Genomic DNA, 17,057 nt, shown 5'->3' on the forward strand with positions numbered 1-17,057 from the left:
AATATGTCTTTGGTAATTGTTAAAAATACAAGAAAATGGGTCGAATTTTTTAGTTATGCATTATTGGGAGTTTTTTGAAACTGTTCCATATTCCCAGCATCCCTTCTGTATATTCAATGATAAATTGCTGACAACGTCAATTGGAGATTGAAACAGGTGTATTTGCAGTGGATGATTTGTTCATGAGCATTGTAATAAACCCTGTGGAATACTCAAGTCATGATACTGATTAATCCTGATTTCCTAGAGAAAGTGATCTTGGAGGTCGTGCCATAGCAGAATCTCTCGTGTGAAGACTCCTTTCTTCCATCAATCTTCCACACAACCTCGTTTTGATCTAAGTCTCTTTCTCTTTCTCTTTCTCTTTGTCTTTCTGTTTCGCTACGATAGAAGACCGATGAGGCCGGTTTGCTATTGTCCGCAGAAGAGATATGTATGATATGTGATCACGATTACGAAAATACCGATGAATATGGTCATGTGGTGCTGAAATGATGGCGAAAGTTCAAATAACAAAAGTTTTATTAGGTGATGATCAATAGATGGTTTGCAATCGCTTTCAGAATATTATACACAAATGCATTGACTCCATATTTGACCTATGTTACAATTGAGTTTTGATATATTGGGGTATAACGAAAGTGACGAGAGCTACGAAAGCGACGATAGCGACCTACGCGATGGATAATATAACGAACATATTTTTATGCTTAGTAAAGCACAGTTATCCTAAGCATATTTAGCCAAGAAATCTTTGTGGAATTTCTCGAATCTTCCGATAAATTCTTTTGTTTCAGGACATAAAGCAGTCACTCGTAAATGATATGTTCCAGGTACTTGACCGAAGCCTGATCCAGCTACGGCGCAGATACCCGTTGCGTCTATTGGTATAACATCCATCAGTCACTCGTATAATGAAGAATTAAGCGAGGAACGTGAATTTTTTACTCACCCAATAAGTCCAAAGCATACATGACATCGGCCTCCTTTCCTCTCTTCTTGGCTTCATCAATAGCTTTTTGTGGCATATCGATCTTAGGGAACAAGTACATTGCTCCTTCAGCAGGGTTACATGATACGCCGGGTAACTTGTTGAAGTGTTCAGCCATCAAGTAAGATCGTTCTTTCAAGTTGTTGTGAATTAATGAAGTTTCTTGTTTCCATAATCGATACGATTCAGAGCCTTCTTTAGGTGGTGATACCATTAAATCCACACCGATCTGTGAGAAGGTAGAATATCAGCAAGATGTATAATAGAGGGTTTCAAGGATAAGGTGTATATTGTAGGGTAGATACAATTACTTACCTGACCTGAAACAGGTGGACACAGAGTTACACTAGCCATTTTGTAAACTTGTTCCATTACTTCATCTGAAATGTTTACACATTCAAAGTAACCACCTCTTCTACCACATTCACCCGAAACACCTTTTGAAATCGAATGATATGAAATCAATTCAACTGAATTTGATATATGTTCAGGCATTGACTTCAATATTTTTTTGAATGAATGGAAAGGTCTATGTTCAGGATCATAAATATTTGTTTGATAAACTTCATCTGCCATTAAAACAATTGATTCTTCATAACATAAATTGATAACCTGTTCCATTGCTTCTTTTGATAAACATGCTCCAGTTGGATTACCTGGATTTATAATAACTAAAGATTTTACTTTGATTCCTTTTTCTTTAGCATCGGATATCGTTTTTAATAATGAATCATGGTCCATTGACCAATCGTTTTCCTCAGATAAATAATATGGTAATGGTTCAGCTTTCAAATATGCTAATGTTGCTGTATATAATGGATATTGTGGAATTGGGATCATACATCCATCACCTTGTTGTAAAGCGATAGAAAGGGTGGATGATACACCAGCTGAGGCACCAGCAGTCAGGTAGATTGATTCGGGATCGGCGGGGTAACCATCTCGTTCTGACGAATAAGAATCGTAAGGGATTAGCATATATCCGAGAGAGTGCATCATAAATGCGTAAATACAAACAGAAAGATCGGATTTGAAGAGATTGAGAACCCATTACTTACCCTCAATGAATTTAGCTACTCTCTTTCTAATACCCAAAATACCTTTGGAATGTGTATAAGCACCAACGGAACCAATTTCTTCATAAAGTGATTTAGCTCTTTCTATAGCATCTTTGGGATAAATCTTCGAAGCGATTTCTTGATGTTTCTGGAATAAATCTGGATATTCTAATAAAGAAATAACTTGTCTCCAAAAAGTTAATGGTACTTGATTTAAACCTTTTTGTTGTGGATTACCAATATTTGCTGTAACAACTTGTTCAAAAGGTAAATCACCATCTAAAGTTTCAACATTTGATGTATTTGATCCATTCGATTGAGGTTTAGCTAATAATTGTTGTTGATATTTATCTGCTTTTAAAGCTAATTCACCTCTAACTGCATAATGTACATCTAAAACTGATTGATTTATTGTTTTCAGATTTAAAGCAGGTTGATATTGTTTATTGTTAGATACCATTGTAGAATGTAAATTTCTTCTGATAGGTCGTTTGAAGGATGAATTTACTGTTTTAGTAAACCCGCGAAGAAGAGCGGTCATTGTTGGTTAAAATCGTCAGAGGGGTAGGGAAGAGTGAGTAGATAAGGTTATTTGAGGATATATAAGGAGATTAAGAAGCGATGAAAAGAGAGCAAAATCGAGCACAAGATGTCAGCAAGCTAAATTCCCGATTGGATATGAAAAGTCTATGTCGGGATTACAATATCAAGGTTGGATAGGTAGAGATGTAGGAGGTATAAGCGAAGTTTTGATGGTTGATGGTTAACGAGTCAACTTACGAGGAAAAGTAATCTTAATTAATTTGGCGAGATCGATTTGACTAAACTCGGTGCTCCGCTAATTCCTTTGAGGATTCTAATCGGTATTAGGAATAAATCGTAATCGGAGAAGGCCGTTTTGTGTGTGTGTATGTCAGTGTGTGTTATCTTGTGTATCCTTTGGTTTGATGGACACTAATCTGATGTTATGATAACGATGTCAGTCCTTGATATTGTAAATGATATCAGCGTAAGGTGATGTTGATAAAGAAAAGAAGGAGAAAGAAGAACAGGTAGTAATGAGGAATGATGTGATCCAGGTTAATAAAGGTAATTTATAATGTCTCATACCACACGAGTGACAAGCACTTGAAATACGATCATGTACAACCGAAATAATGAGCCCTGTTTATCCGGATGTGACCGGCGGGGAACCGAATTTCCGACATTTCCAATATCATCATAGACATAGATAGTGGTACTCACCTGAATCACACCGAGGAATACGAAAGATAGAAGAAACAGATTGGAAAAAGATAGAATAAAAGTGGAACAGATAACTGTAATTGTTTTCCTTCTGAAAGCTGAGTAGATACGGAGGATAAGTTATTCATAAGAAAAGCGGAAGAGAAGGGAGAAAAGCTCATGTGACAATGTATATATATATACATATATACATATACATATTCGAAAATACAGCTTGTTCATCTGTACAATGAGATTATACTTCTCTCATCAACCCGAGGACTTCCGACTATCCTTTGATCGATGTGTTTGTTACATACGAAGCGAGCAGGGATGTCACTAAAGCTACATACACCTCCTTTCGATTGCAAGCAGGATCATTTCGTGAAAAGATAAGATATCTTGGCGGAGTACGGAGATGACGCATTTCCAATGGTACAGATCTTACAGGATAGGGTATAGATTAGATATAACAGATTGCAGCTCATGCGGCTTCCCGAAATTGTTCACCTCATAGTGATTTCGATGTATCTATGCGGTCGGTCTTCATATGATACTAAACTGTAGTAGGCATGAAGGCAAACAGCAGCTGAACCACAGCAACTAAATATTTGATACTGTTTACATAGAACAAGATATTGTGGTCTACTAACACGACTGTTCTCCCTTTCTCGGCCTTCTACGCGCAACGGAACATCCTCCAATTTACTAAATACCTAATTCCATTCACCTCGATCCTGTAAGATTAGTCTCCATTAGTTAGACATTTCATTACACGATAGATCGCTGTGAATTTGTAGTTTGAGAGAAGAGAAAGCTGAGCTCACCATCATTCTATTGTCATTCGGTGGAGGTGAACTGGGTTTACTCCTATTTTCAGCAGCTAATTTCGCTGATAATTGACCTGCTTTTGGATTTGATACGTTTACACCTTTACTTTGAGCCTGAACGAGGTCAAGAAAAGTATACGTCAGCACTGCTTTATAGCCTAAGGTGTTCTCAAATTGTCTAGGTTAGTTGTCCTCTCCGATAGTGATTATACTATACAGTGTTGTTGCACCCAACATATCACACTCCGATAGGGAATCCTTTGTCGACAGCACCTTCTGCCGTTTTTCTATTGCGTCCACTACATACAACAGTTATTTCACTCACAAGTTTAGCTCTTTCTTCAGCAGCTTTCAGAGCCCTTTCTCTTGGATCACCACCACCATTCAAACCATCGATAGTTGTACCATTCTCACCTCCTAGAGTCCTTGGCGGATCCGTGTTCTTCTGCGTCTGATTGGGTCTTATCTGTGAGCTAGGTTGAGGTTGAGCATTAGCAGGTGCAGATCCCAATTTCTGCCCCTGACCTTTATTTGGTTTATGTGATGGGTCTGAAAAACAATTTCCCATTGTAGTGGAAGGCTCGGACTAAGAATGTTTAGATGGATTGAAGGATTGTGATGTGTTAAAGCTTAGAAGGCAGAAGATATCGCGTCGTATCTACTAAAATCCTCAAGTTTCCTATAACTGTTTCGGCTATTGAATTCCACTTGAAAGGAAAGACAAGGTGACACTGACTTCAACGAGAGGGCGTATGCAGTAACGAAGCGGTTGCGAAATAGCTGAATGATATATATGTAAGAATAAAGTCGCAGTGATTCACGCAAGTATCAAAGAATATATATAAAGCCAAAATGTGTAATTCAACTGCAATACCTAAAGAACACACATCGCTTTGGCTGATTGCCAAGACACATAAACATCAACATTACCGGTGCTACCTGTGAACTGCGCCAAATTACGTAAATCACAATTTCAAACGAAAGATTCGATACATGAGCTGTGAATATTGGAATTAAATGTAATAAATGATACTATCCTATAGATCAAAGAATACGAAGTATGATATGGTATATTATGTATACTGTTATGTTGGTTATGAAGCATCAGCGCTACCCAAAAAGGACAATTCCTGCTCATTGATTATCCGAAATCTTGTCTGCTAAGCACATCTCTATGCTCATACCACCTTTCCCCGCCCTTTCCGCCATTATGCTATAATCATATTTAAGCTTCTTCATTTACTTTTTCCCATTCATTTCCACTACCTTGACTAGCTGCACTGATTGGACTTGGAACTTCACCTGTCACTGGAGAAGCATCATCGATATCGGCTACTGAAGCTTGAGGTTGAGCTGGAATAGCAGTTGATGCTCCAGGACCTGAAGCAGCTGAAGCACCAGAAAGTGATGTAAGTTCAATGAGGAGTGCCCATACTGGTGCTGGAACGACTCTCTGGTAGACTACGAGTATAAGGAAGAGAGATTAGCATGAAACGTAACTGGGTGTTATGAAGCACATTCGCCTTCCATTCGACTATATTACGAAAGAATGAGTTTATGGATAGTTTAACTTACTACCTAAAAGTTCTAAAGGTTGTGGGTAAACTCTTAAAGCTCTATAGAAGTGTGAAGCTGATTTAACATGATATTCAGGACCCATTGCAGCATATTTTTCACCTTCTGCGACTTGTTCTTGGAAATATGCTTCTTGTTGTTCTGGTGAAGATGGTGCTGCTTCAAGTTGAATCTCGAGGAGAGCTAATTTGAGTGCCTATTCAAAAGCAACAGGTTATATTTCATCAATATATAATCTTCATAATAACCACATTTGTGATTGTCGTAAAGTTAAAATTGAACATACTTTAGAGTTTCTCTCTTTCTCAGCTTTTGATTGTTGTTCAGCTGCTACAGCTAATTTTTTATGTTGTCTTTCTATTTTACATGAATAACAATACAACGATCAGTATTTGAATTTCAAAATTGATTCTTCCCAAAATTTTACCAGACTCGTCTTTCTCGATTTTAGATTCTTCCCCTTCTCGTACAATGAAACGAATGAAGATACCCACTAAGACTCTTTCTAAATTCTGGAGAATTTCTTCTCATGTAATCAAAGTAAACTGCATAACCTAAGAAACCTGTTACTGCTACTGCTGCTGTTGCACCTGCAATTCGTAATGGAGTTGAAGCTGACATCGTGTGTTCGGTATTCAGTGTGTCTTTTGTGATGAAAATTTGATGTAATAGTCTTGTTTATCAATATATGATTTTAATGATAAGAATCTGATAGAAATAGACTTTTTTGGTGAAAGACCATGATGAAAAGACAATAGTAAACGGTGACGATTGACTTACAGTTAACACTTAAATTTCCCGTTTGTGGCATTCCACATATATAGATCGTATATGCTCATCCACTTTAAGAGCTACAATCCGACGGAAGCGTGTATGGTGGCAAATCCAAAGGAATCCTGCTCGTGGTTGTGGTTGTCAAGCTTGGATATTTACGACATTTTATATTTCAGTTGTGTTAATGAATCTCCATCAAACGTTGTTACAGACCTGCTTATCTTTGTTGAGAGAATAACAGCACAACACAAAATACTCAACTTCTGTCATATAATACTTTACTCCTCGACTTTCACTGCTAAATCTCCATTGTATCTTCCATGATATAGCACAAAGTGTTCAAGTCATAATGGCATCCACAAAGAGCGTTTACGTACCACCACATTTACGAAATAGACCATCACCAACACCTTCATCCTCTTCACCTTCTTCATCTAGAACGACTGATCCACCAAGTACACCACCTTCAAGCTCAAGAACATATCAATCTGCACCTACCAGAAGTCAGTCTAGAACACCATGGAATGCATCACCTTCCTCATCATCTCATCCAAGCAAATCATTCTTCAACAATGTCAATTCACCCAGTCAGAATAGTTACGGTTACGGGAATGCCTTTACTTCCGGAAACGATAGTCGTAACAGATCAACTCCATCTTCATCAATCAATGGTCGGGATAATGGAAACATAAATGGTTATTCATCGAGTCCTTCTTTATATGTATATGGAGATAGTTTTGTTGGACCTTTTAAGCTGTTAAGGGAGGACAGCGTCAGAGTACAGACGTTTAAGGGATCATCAGCAAAGGTGAGTTGGAGACTTTATTATAAAGGTAGTCATCTGACTAACTTGTACATGTAGGGTCTGAACAACCCAAACTCTATAAAGCAAGTATCGAAAGATCTCTTACCGATAATAAACGGTCTTCTTGCCCCGCCTCCTTATGCATATATGCCTTCTGCAGGAAGATGGGTTATGTTGATATTCGGGAATGTAAGATGAACAGCCATTTGTCGAAATTGATAATGAGCTTACAGGTTTCGTAGGTCGATTTACAAATCAATTATCTTTGGCAATTAGCAAACAAACCAATATCGCATCTGTCATTTCCAGCATCCTCCAATGATCCTTCATCAGACTTAACAGAAATAATAGATGATGGTGACGATGATGACAGTACCGAAGTCACAGCGAATAATAATCAGTTGCGCTCCAGACGATCTTCCAACGTGCTTGCAACAGCGACAGAGACATCCTCACGTGGACCTGCATTGGGACCAGAATTATTTGTTGAAAGTGTAGTAAGAGCATATACGTCATGGTTAGAACGAGAAATTGTAAATGGGCCAGTTGGAAAAAGATTAACAGAATTAGCGGAACAACGACGTTCTGAAAATGAGAATGCTTCAAATACAGCTTCATCAAGTAGTATAAGACGTAAAGCTCCACCTTCAAAAGTTCTAATTGCTGCAGCATTACCACCTTTAGTTGAAGATGAACTGTTACCTAGAATACCCGAAAAATACGTTGAAAGACTAGAAGAAGATCATTCAAAGGCTCAAAAGGCATTTGAGAGATCGAACCATACCAATAATCAAGAAGATAGCGGTAATGGATCCAAAACACCTTGGGCAAGAAATGGTTCACCAAGATCAAAAAATGCAAATATAGGTGATGACGAATTAGATATTGGTGTTTCAACCCTATCGCTTTCAGATACTACCGCAAGTATTTCTGTGAGTCCAACCTCTTCCACAAGCACAACTTCGTCTCAACATTCATCTTCAACTTTATTCGATTCTCAACGTACAGCAAATTTGGCCGAGACTATGGAATCCTCTATATATTCATCATCTTCTATATCATCCAAATCGCCAACGAATGAAGGATCTACAACTTCATCAAGTCCAGCTAAAACGCCTATTCTAGAATTATTAGCACATGATCCACCTTTATGTACATTACCTATAAGAGTTAAAATGACTAATAGATATAATGAGTTAATTAAAGAATTTTGCGAAAAATATTCAGATATATTAGGGTTTATAGATATAACGTCTGCCATGAAGGATGGAAACGCAGAAGATTTTGAAAGTATATATGGTGAAGTTGATAGAAATATTTGGGCATGTCCTGTAGATCCAACAAATGTACATCCATTATGGGAACCTACATTACCTTTATGGAAAGAAGAATTATCATCAAAATATAATTTACCAGTTCAAAATTGGAGAATTTCAGAAGATGCTGAAGAAACTTTTAAAGCTTATGAAATTGATAAAAGAAGAAGAACTGAAAAAAGAGGTGATCAAAGAGATGTTTCATCGACAATAAATGATAGAATCAAATTAAGAGATGAGTAGTCATCAAAATCAAATGCAGATAAATAGAGGCAATCATCGGATGTGTCTTCACATTAGATGACTCAATTCCATGTCTGTTAAATCTTTCAAGCAGCCTCAAGATGGATGAACGAAATCGAGGTTCAACAGTCTTAGAATTTGTGGTAATGCTACATTCAATAAACACAGTTTCTTGCTTTACCTCTCTCATATTCATAGTTGTACATATACTTTAACGTATCTTGAACAAGATATATGTTGTATCATCTTTGGGTGTGTATGCATAGTAATATATTGCGAGTGTGAATAAACCTTGATACGAACTTTATATCTCGATGAGCATGGCTTGTGGGGTGATATTTGTAATGCATGTAATGCTGATATGATGCGCTAAAGTAATTAAATCGTGTAACTTTCTAACCTCTATTTCTCATCGATACAACTTGTTGTACTTTAGCTCGTACCTGTAAGAGCAATGACCGATCAGTAAAGACAATATTGATAATAATGATATTACCTAGTTTTCGACTATTCGATTAAGAGTGAAATGCTCTTTCACATGTATCAAGGGGAAGAAGATGATGGAAGAGAATAAAACAAAACATACCATTTCCTTAAATCTTCTTCTATGTCTTTCAGATAATAATCTTCTTTTTTTAACTGAAGGTTTTTCATGAAATTCTTGTAATCTTAATTCTTTTTTCAAATTTGATTGTCTCAATAAACCTTGTAATCTTTTATAAGCAGTTAAGAATTCACCATTCTTAGTAACTAAAATACTTCTTCCTGTAGATTGATTAGTTGGATATCCACCTAGATCTTGAGATGTTCTTGAAGCTTTTATCCACCAATTTTCACGTTCACTTGAATTATTATTACTATTACTTCCATATATCTTGTCACCTTCATCATTGTCTTGAGAAAGAGAAGAAGAATTGATTAAAGGATCAAATCTTAATTTACTAAATCCTTCTCTTAAATCCCTCTTTCCTGTCGTCCCACTCAAATTCGAAAATAATTGACCTGATGTTGGTGGTGTCGATGGTGCATTGGAAGATGAAGATGGAGATGAAGATGAAGATTCTGAAGTATTAGGTAAAGTAGAATTTAAACGTATTGATGTGTTGATATTGATAAAAGAAGGTAATACACTTTTTGACGAACTTGCTGTTGCACGTAAAGTCGTTCGAAATAAGAATGCCATTGCGAAGAAAAGCGTCCAGGAGATTCACGATGATTGAGATCAGAGTGAGTCGGTATGTGAGTCTTCTTTGAATCTAATGTTGCTCTACTAATAGTGATCGTTATCTGATTTCAACTATTAACTATTGATATATCTCGAAATTCAAGATGTTGAAATGATAGAGACAAAGATAGGAAAGTCTAAACGGTTATTCGAGATTTGGGATAAATACACATAAATTCAAATCATAAATATTCGCTACAACGATAATGACCTTTGGGTGGAGGACATCCACCATTCAACTTCTGGGACGTGTTTTACTTTTGTTCTTTGTTTTCTTAATTGCTTTCTGGTCCGTAGTCTGTAATTCAAGGACGTGTAACGCTCAAGATGCTGCTTAGCTCTCTTAGGCTACTGCTGCTGGCTCCTATCTATGCGGCTGTATCTAAGCAGACGATAACGAAGCATGAAGATGCTTTCTCCGAATCTTTAACACTCCATCCTTTACCTGATGGTAGGATGTCAGTGCTTTTCGAATTTGAAACGACATTCTCTTCGTCCGGCACATCCTCGAGGATATGTAAGTCATAGACAAATTTCGGTGTTGAATGTTGACTATCAGGTGTATGTTGTCCCGATATATAGCTAATTTTTTTCGATCACGTTAAACCATAGCTCAATCACATCATTCATTGACCCCTCCTTCATTATTACTCCCATTAGAGAAGAACAACGTTTCGGAATTAACGATATCGTTTACCTCAGGATGGGATCAAGCTAGATCTTCTTCATCTGGATTATTAAACTATGAATCTTCTGGTGGAGGTGGTGAAATTAGAGGTTGGTTAAAAGATAGTAATGATGTAGAAGAAAGATGGAATTCAGTAACGAATGCTTTAGGTGGATTGTTTTGTGCTGGTTTAGGTCAAAAGGATAAAGGTGATAATACAAGAGATTTTGGTGGAATTTATCCACAAAAAAGGAAAATTGACAGTACGTTTGTCTTGAATGTTCATGAACAAATAATGCTCAGCTATATTCACGCTTCATGATAACGCTAAAAATCGATTAATTGTGGTTCTTACTAATTATAATGCGTTTACCTCTTTTGACAGATACAACACATTTCTTACTTTCACATCCAGAATCACAATTGTGTACAGAAAATTTAACACCTTTCTTATCATTATTACCATCAAAAGGTATATCAGGATTATCTGCTTTATTATCACAACCAGGTATAATATTTAGTTGGGAATCACAATCTGAAGGTATTGAAGTTTTAATGCCGGATAGAAACGCTCAGGGTAGATGGAAAGGATGGTGGGAAGGTATAATCGATTTAGTACCTTCAAATAATGTTAATGGTAACGGTAACGATAATCAAAGAAATCGAAATTTCTCGATAGAAAAGATATTCAGAAAGAAAATACCTAATCCATTTCCTGAATCACAAAGATCGATTTTAAGATTAATTACAGAGAATGATAATATGAAAACGAGTCCTCAAGGTCGAAAATCCCAAAGATGGATAGATGGGAAATGCAGAGATGTAGTTGAGTGGGATTTGAAAGATAAGAATTTGACTGGACAGAATATCGAGTTTTGGTGGAATGGGGAAAATAGTTTTCAGTATCGTAAGTTCAGCTACACATTCCTGGCAATAAAACAGATTAGCTGATATATTTTTGGAAAATTCCATAGCACGACATATACCTCCTCCACCAATTACTGTTACCAGAACGGTGATTGATAAATTAGCTTCTGATGGTACTTTCCAAATCACCATAATAAATAATGATAATATCGAACGGAGAGCAATATACTCTGAAATTTGGCCTTGGTGGGTGAAAGGTTGGATGAGTGAAATTGAAATATTTGTTGAGAATAAGAAAAGACGTAAGCTGTGTTTGAATGCTTGCTCCACTCTGTTGTGGTGGACGATGGAGGTTAAGCTAATGCTTTGCCTCACGTCAGCTGAATTATTAGAAGATCTATCTTATAATCCATCTAAACCACCTACAATTTCAACGACAACATTACATTTCACTTTAACGATTCCCGCAAAATCACAATTGATATTAAGAATACCATTTTCAAAATTAACTTTAAAATATACAGAACATAGACCAGACGCCGAAAGAGGTATTGAAATCTCTTCTGGTATTTTAACTTTATTAGATACTTTATCTGAACAACAAACATCCTCTTCCTCTTACGACTCAAATGAACAAGAAGGTGAAATTTCTGGATATAATCCGAGAAGAACAGGTAGAAAGAGAATCTACACAAATAGATTATTATTAGATATTCCAACACCTGATTTCTCAATGCCTTATAATGTAATCATAATGAGTAGTACAGTTATGGCTGTTTTCTTTGGCTTAATGCAAGGTGTTTTGACTAGGAAATGGGGCTGGGTAGAGGTGTCTCAGAAATCTGACAAAACATCGAGCATCGTGCAAAAGGAACAGAAGCAAATTGTGAAGAATGTTAGCCAATCTGAATTGTACGAATAAATGATGAACTTTAGATATTGTAATCCTACTGTTGAAGAAATGCATGACATCTTGGGTTTTCTCATACTGGTCAAGAAGGGACGTTGTTGATTGTTTATGATTACGAATTCGAGTAATGTCAAGTCTCATGTCTGATTCCAATGGAAGTCCTAAGGTAAGATAATAGAACAAGCTTCTAGACCCATCAATTGATCTCAACTATTTCAGCTTCTGTGGTTGTGTAAGCTTTGGCGTCTTCACTACTGGCGGAAGTAGGGTCAATGGAAGCTGAGTCAGTAACCAGGGTTTGGAGTGTAGACCTGTACGACGGGTAAGGAGCGGTATATTTGCTGCGTGAGAATGGTTTGTATTGATTTCTTATGATTGAACTCATTTTGCTAGACATTCTACTTTTAATGGAGGACATGTTGTTTCTTGCTCTTTTAAATATTGTGAAGATGGGTAAATACTGACGAATGGGAGGAAGAGAATGTTTTCTTGTTCGGTAGGTTTGTTTTTGACGTATTGACAAAGTAAAATGCAAAGGACTTGTCTTGAAATATGAAGAGGCTTTTTATATCTGTTTTTTTTTGGTCGAAATATACTCAAAATTGTTCATACTGCGAGTGTGATACACGTTCAACTATCATTGAGTTTAGGAATAACGAATTGAAAAATCCAATAAGAATCCAAACTCTGGTTCCCGCAAAACAAAGCCAAGGCAAGAACGTTTATGCATACAGTATTCTTTGTTTTTTTTCTCTTCAGCTTCATCAACCTAACGAAATCTCCAAGAGTCACGTAAACAAATAAGATGTACTTTCGAACGTTCTTAATACACAATGTAGGTATTGAATGTCTAGCTTCCATATTACAAGTCAGCTTATTGAAGAACTGATTGCATAAAAGGAAAAACACCTTGAAGGCGATAAAACTTTCCGTACATCCTTTCCACTCTAGCTTGATAGAATTTATAGATAGGAGCCATAAGATGACTCTCTCCAATATCTAGAGAAAATATCTCCTACTTTGCCCGTGAATCTGCCACTACTGTAAACACAAAAACAGCGTTAACCAATAAAGGGGGGGGGGGGGGGGGACTTTAACTACAGCAACACTCTTTTCCGCCCAGTCATCTATGCTACCCATGACCCATTGTTGTATCACCATGTCCACGGTCCTATTTTTACTGATCACACATGCTTATAACCAGTGGAAACGATGTATAATATTGCTCATCTCCAAATGCAATGTGATATGTACTGTATGCATATGCTATGTTAGGTTGATATGATATTATATATGAATAATTTTGACGATCGAGGATAGCGCTCCAAGCACTTAACTTCTACCGTTTCTCCCGAAACTACTTCTACCTTTGATTCCGTTAAATCCACCAAATCCATTATTTAAGCTGGGACCACAGGTCGCAAACCCAGATATATCAGGTGTAAGTGGTGGTGTACTATCAGACATTATAATATCAAAACCTTCTGGTGTTTTAGCTCTAAAACCTCTTCCTTTCCTAACTATAACTTCCTCTTGTTGTTCTGGTTCTGGTTGTGGTTTTTGGAAAGTCGGGTTTTCTGCGAATGAGTTCAAGGACGAATTAGAAGAAGCTCGATTAAGGATAGAAAAACCTTTACGTGCTATTGAAGGTGTCGTATTGTTTTCCGTTTGTTGTTTGGTTGATCTTGAGAGGAATGATAATTCTTTAGGCTGTATTTGAGGTTGTATTTGAGGTGAGGATGTAAATGATCGATTTAAGATATTCAAACCTTGATTTGGTTTTGCGAACGGCGAGATTGGCCGTTCCGGAGTATTGGAAGCAGAAGAAGGTTTTTTATTGATTCTCTCAAATAACGATAATTTGCCATTTGACACTTTGACTTCCTCTTTGACTGTTGAAGGCGGCTGTATAGGCAAATCTAAATCTTCTTTAACCTTCTTAGCTATCGGTAAATCACCATCTCTCGATCCTAGCCTCGAAAATAACGATGGTTTCTCTTCCACTTTCGATTTATCGGATGGGCTATTTGCTTTGGTAGACTGTATTTGTCCTTCAACTTCACGAGGTCGTTTGTTTACTGAGGCCGAGTTCGTCGAGTTCGATTTGGGTATACCTAGACGATCAGCAAGGGATAGCGGTTTGGGAGTTTGTTCAGGATTCTGCGCGATTGGGATTTCGGGTTGTACAGCTTGGCTGTCAGACTGGTTCGGAGGCAAATTCGATATTGGCTTCGATCTTTGCTGAAATGATATAGTGGAGGAGGCTATTCTTTCTGGTGATTTGGGTCTCCTTTCGGGTGATCCAGGTGTTTTGAGGGAATCAGTGTCATTCCGAGAGTTTGAGGATGGTCCAGACGGAGAGGGTTTCCTAATTCCTCGATTTGACGGACCAGAAGGTGGATCTCTTGAGATGGACGATGACGGACCTGCATCGCCATTCCTAGGACCAGATGGTGGTTGTTGAGCATTTTTTAGACCGCGTGGTCCACTAGGTGGTGTAGCTGTTCTTTGCGGTATATTGTTGGAGTTTTCCAGTCGACTGGAAAGAGATTTGTTAGATGACGGTCCAGCTTGGTTTGAATGACCTCTCCAAGAAGGTTGTATGGTTATGATGTCCGATTTGTAGTCGGCGAGTATCTGTATAAGCTGTCAGAACTGCTTCACCAAGATCACACCTAGGGATTTATAACACTTACTTCAGCCATATCGACGATATTAGCCCATCTCTCTTTCTCAACGGAACCTCTTCGCGTGTATTTTTCCTCTTCTCCAGCTTCTTCAGCTAAATCGCTAAGAGCTTTCTCAATTGATCGATCTATTCGCTCACGTCTACTGTCATGCTATTGGTGTATCAATACGGATCTCTTCCTGCTACTGAAAAAATGACTTACAAATGTGGTGAAGCGGTAGATGGCATATAATACCACTTCAATAAGATCTCCGGCTTTTGTGAAATCCTTTCTTCGATAAAGGTTTTTGCATTCGCGCTGGAGTGCTTCGGTTGTAAGCGAGTGTCATATCGGAATAGCGGGATGTTGACTTACAAGAAAGGTCGGAAGAATAGTCTTGACGAAAGAAGGGGATAAATTGTTTTCTCCTAACTCCTTATCATTATCTCCGCTTGACCATCTATCTACTGCCGCGCTGGTCCATTCTTTCAGCTTATCCAATAACCATTTTGGCGTGGGATCGTTCTTCCCTAAAGCCTGACTAACGATAAATTCGCCATACCTAGAAATGAATAATATACCAAGTCTAGAATCTATAGGTGATGTTTTGGTTATATAATTTCTAAATTTCACTATTAGAGGCTGGATTTGCTCCGAAGGTGATTTTGGCGGTATTGAGGTGATCAAAGCTTTAACGTATTTCTTCTTAGTTTCTGCCGAAGCTATACCAGTAGAAACGCTAAACATAGGTTCTAATATGCCTAATATAATTGTTCTCTCTTCTTGAGTTGCATTTTGTTGTATATCAAACAAACCCTCTCTCAATATATTTTCAGCTTCTATGTGTTTTCCCGTTTCGAATAATTCTTTTCTTTGTTGTGCGGTGTCATGTTGTATATACTCTAAGATGTTTCTTCTTGATGCACCAGTTTCTTCCTCCGAATTTTTACAATCATCCATCATCACTGAGAACACTTCGGTTGGAGAAACTGAAAGTAGAGTTTGTAACGATTCCTTGACATACTTTAATTCTCTTGGCTCTACAGTGATCATTCAGCCCGTGGATCATCAGGATTACATCAAAATCTGCGAGAGGCTTACTCACGACAGGCAAGAAGTTGTAGTAAAACGCCGGTATTTCCCCTTACCCATCTCGGATCAGCTTTACCTGTAGGACCTAAACCTTTTATGCCTATAATTCTAACTTTTTCATCTTCATCTTCACATAAATCCAATAAAGCATCTATAGCAGAATCTTGCAAATCTTCAAATTCCCCAAATAGTTTAAACATGAAAGTACCAAACATTGCTTTATTTTGATAATCTGGATAAGAAGGTAACGTTATAAGATGTTCTTGACATTTTCGTCTCTACGGATGTATGGTTCGGACTATTAGCATAATCCTCAAATTTACGATTTGGAGTTGCGATTGATCGAATTGGTTGACATACAGCTTCTACAGGGGCACCAGGTCCAAAAGCTGAAGTCATGAGCCTGTTGGCTTCGTCGACAGCCTCGACTGAGGTGAATGAGGTGGTGGACATCTTGTGTAGGATATATTTCGATTTTCGGTTTCGGTTATTCACAACATCAGCGAGAAATGATTTTGTTGTTGCCCCCTAACGCCAAAGTCGTGACGGTATTACCTGATACAGCCTGACCGTCTGATTCAGTCGTTTTTGCGAACTAATCTAGATCGAGATCAACTCTCAAACAGAGATATATTGTAACAATCAATGCTGGATTTCAAAAGATATTTCATAAACGTATCATAGATATCATAGCGTCAACAACCCAAAACAAATTTGGTCCCGCTCATTTTCTGCCACGTGGTGTTGTCCTGGTTGTACCAAAATTCGAGTCGCTGAACCTGAAACCGAGAACATTGAAGTTCACCATCCC

General features: G+C 37.6%; 7 protein-coding genes across 7 annotated transcripts; 2 read left to right on the top strand and 5 right to left on the bottom strand.

Moving 5' to 3' along the window:
- Nucleotides 1–729: 729 nt before the first annotated feature.
- Nucleotides 730–2,590, bottom strand: L201_005358 (uncharacterized protein; the record flags this gene model as incomplete). Its single annotated transcript, XM_066221089.1, has 4 exons — nucleotides 730–881; nucleotides 953–1,220; nucleotides 1,307–1,938; nucleotides 2,050–2,590. 4 exons carry the CDS (start codon nucleotides 2,588–2,590, stop codon nucleotides 730–732), a joined length of 1,593 nt encoding a protein of 530 aa, XP_066077186.1.
- A 1,399-nt stretch (nucleotides 2,591–3,989) lies between these two features.
- Nucleotides 3,990–4,671, bottom strand: L201_005359 (uncharacterized protein; the record flags this gene model as incomplete). The annotated part of the gene is made up of 3 exons (XM_066221090.1): nucleotides 3,990–4,010; nucleotides 4,101–4,217; nucleotides 4,429–4,671. 3 exons carry the CDS (start codon nucleotides 4,669–4,671, stop codon nucleotides 3,990–3,992), a joined length of 381 nt encoding a protein of 126 aa, XP_066077187.1.
- Nucleotides 4,672–5,328: 657 nt separating this feature from the next.
- Nucleotides 5,329–6,299, bottom strand: L201_005360 (uncharacterized protein; the record flags this gene model as incomplete). Its single annotated transcript, XM_066221091.1, has 4 exons — nucleotides 5,329–5,564; nucleotides 5,679–5,874; nucleotides 5,965–6,035; nucleotides 6,173–6,299. The coding sequence occupies 4 exons, from the start codon at nucleotides 6,297–6,299 to the stop codon at nucleotides 5,329–5,331; spliced, it is 630 nt and encodes a 209-aa protein (XP_066077188.1).
- A 502-nt stretch (nucleotides 6,300–6,801) lies between these two features.
- L201_005361 (uncharacterized protein) lies at nucleotides 6,802–8,816 on the top strand (the record flags this gene model as incomplete). The annotated part of the gene is made up of 3 exons (XM_066221092.1): nucleotides 6,802–7,260; nucleotides 7,315–7,446; nucleotides 7,500–8,816. 3 exons carry the CDS (start codon nucleotides 6,802–6,804, stop codon nucleotides 8,814–8,816), a joined length of 1,908 nt encoding a protein of 635 aa, XP_066077189.1.
- A 395-nt stretch (nucleotides 8,817–9,211) lies between these two features.
- On the bottom strand, nucleotides 9,212–9,999 carry L201_005362 (ribosomal protein S21; the record flags this gene model as incomplete). The annotated part of the gene is made up of 2 exons (XM_066221093.1): nucleotides 9,212–9,259; nucleotides 9,403–9,999. The coding sequence occupies 2 exons, from the start codon at nucleotides 9,997–9,999 to the stop codon at nucleotides 9,212–9,214; spliced, it is 645 nt and encodes a 214-aa protein (XP_066077190.1).
- A 369-nt stretch (nucleotides 10,000–10,368) lies between these two features.
- Nucleotides 10,369–12,497, top strand: L201_005363 (uncharacterized protein; the record flags this gene model as incomplete). Its single annotated transcript, XM_066221094.1, has 5 exons — nucleotides 10,369–10,558; nucleotides 10,654–10,971; nucleotides 11,094–11,615; nucleotides 11,683–11,877; nucleotides 11,956–12,497. The coding sequence occupies 5 exons, from the start codon at nucleotides 10,369–10,371 to the stop codon at nucleotides 12,495–12,497; spliced, it is 1,767 nt and encodes a 588-aa protein (XP_066077191.1).
- A 1,320-nt stretch (nucleotides 12,498–13,817) lies between these two features.
- L201_005364 (uncharacterized protein) lies at nucleotides 13,818–16,699 on the bottom strand (the record flags this gene model as incomplete). The annotated part of the gene is made up of 6 exons (XM_066221095.1): nucleotides 13,818–15,122; nucleotides 15,182–15,325; nucleotides 15,377–15,472; nucleotides 15,530–16,194; nucleotides 16,260–16,524; nucleotides 16,607–16,699. The coding sequence occupies 6 exons, from the start codon at nucleotides 16,697–16,699 to the stop codon at nucleotides 13,818–13,820; spliced, it is 2,568 nt and encodes an 855-aa protein (XP_066077192.1).
- Nucleotides 16,700–17,057: the final 358 nt, after the last annotated feature.

The sequence above is a fragment of the Kwoniella dendrophila genome, chromosome 7 (assembly GCF_036810415.1).
Source record: "Kwoniella dendrophila CBS 6074 chromosome 7, complete sequence".
Classification (NCBI taxonomy): Eukaryota; Fungi; Basidiomycota; class Tremellomycetes; order Tremellales; family Cryptococcaceae; genus Kwoniella; species Kwoniella dendrophila.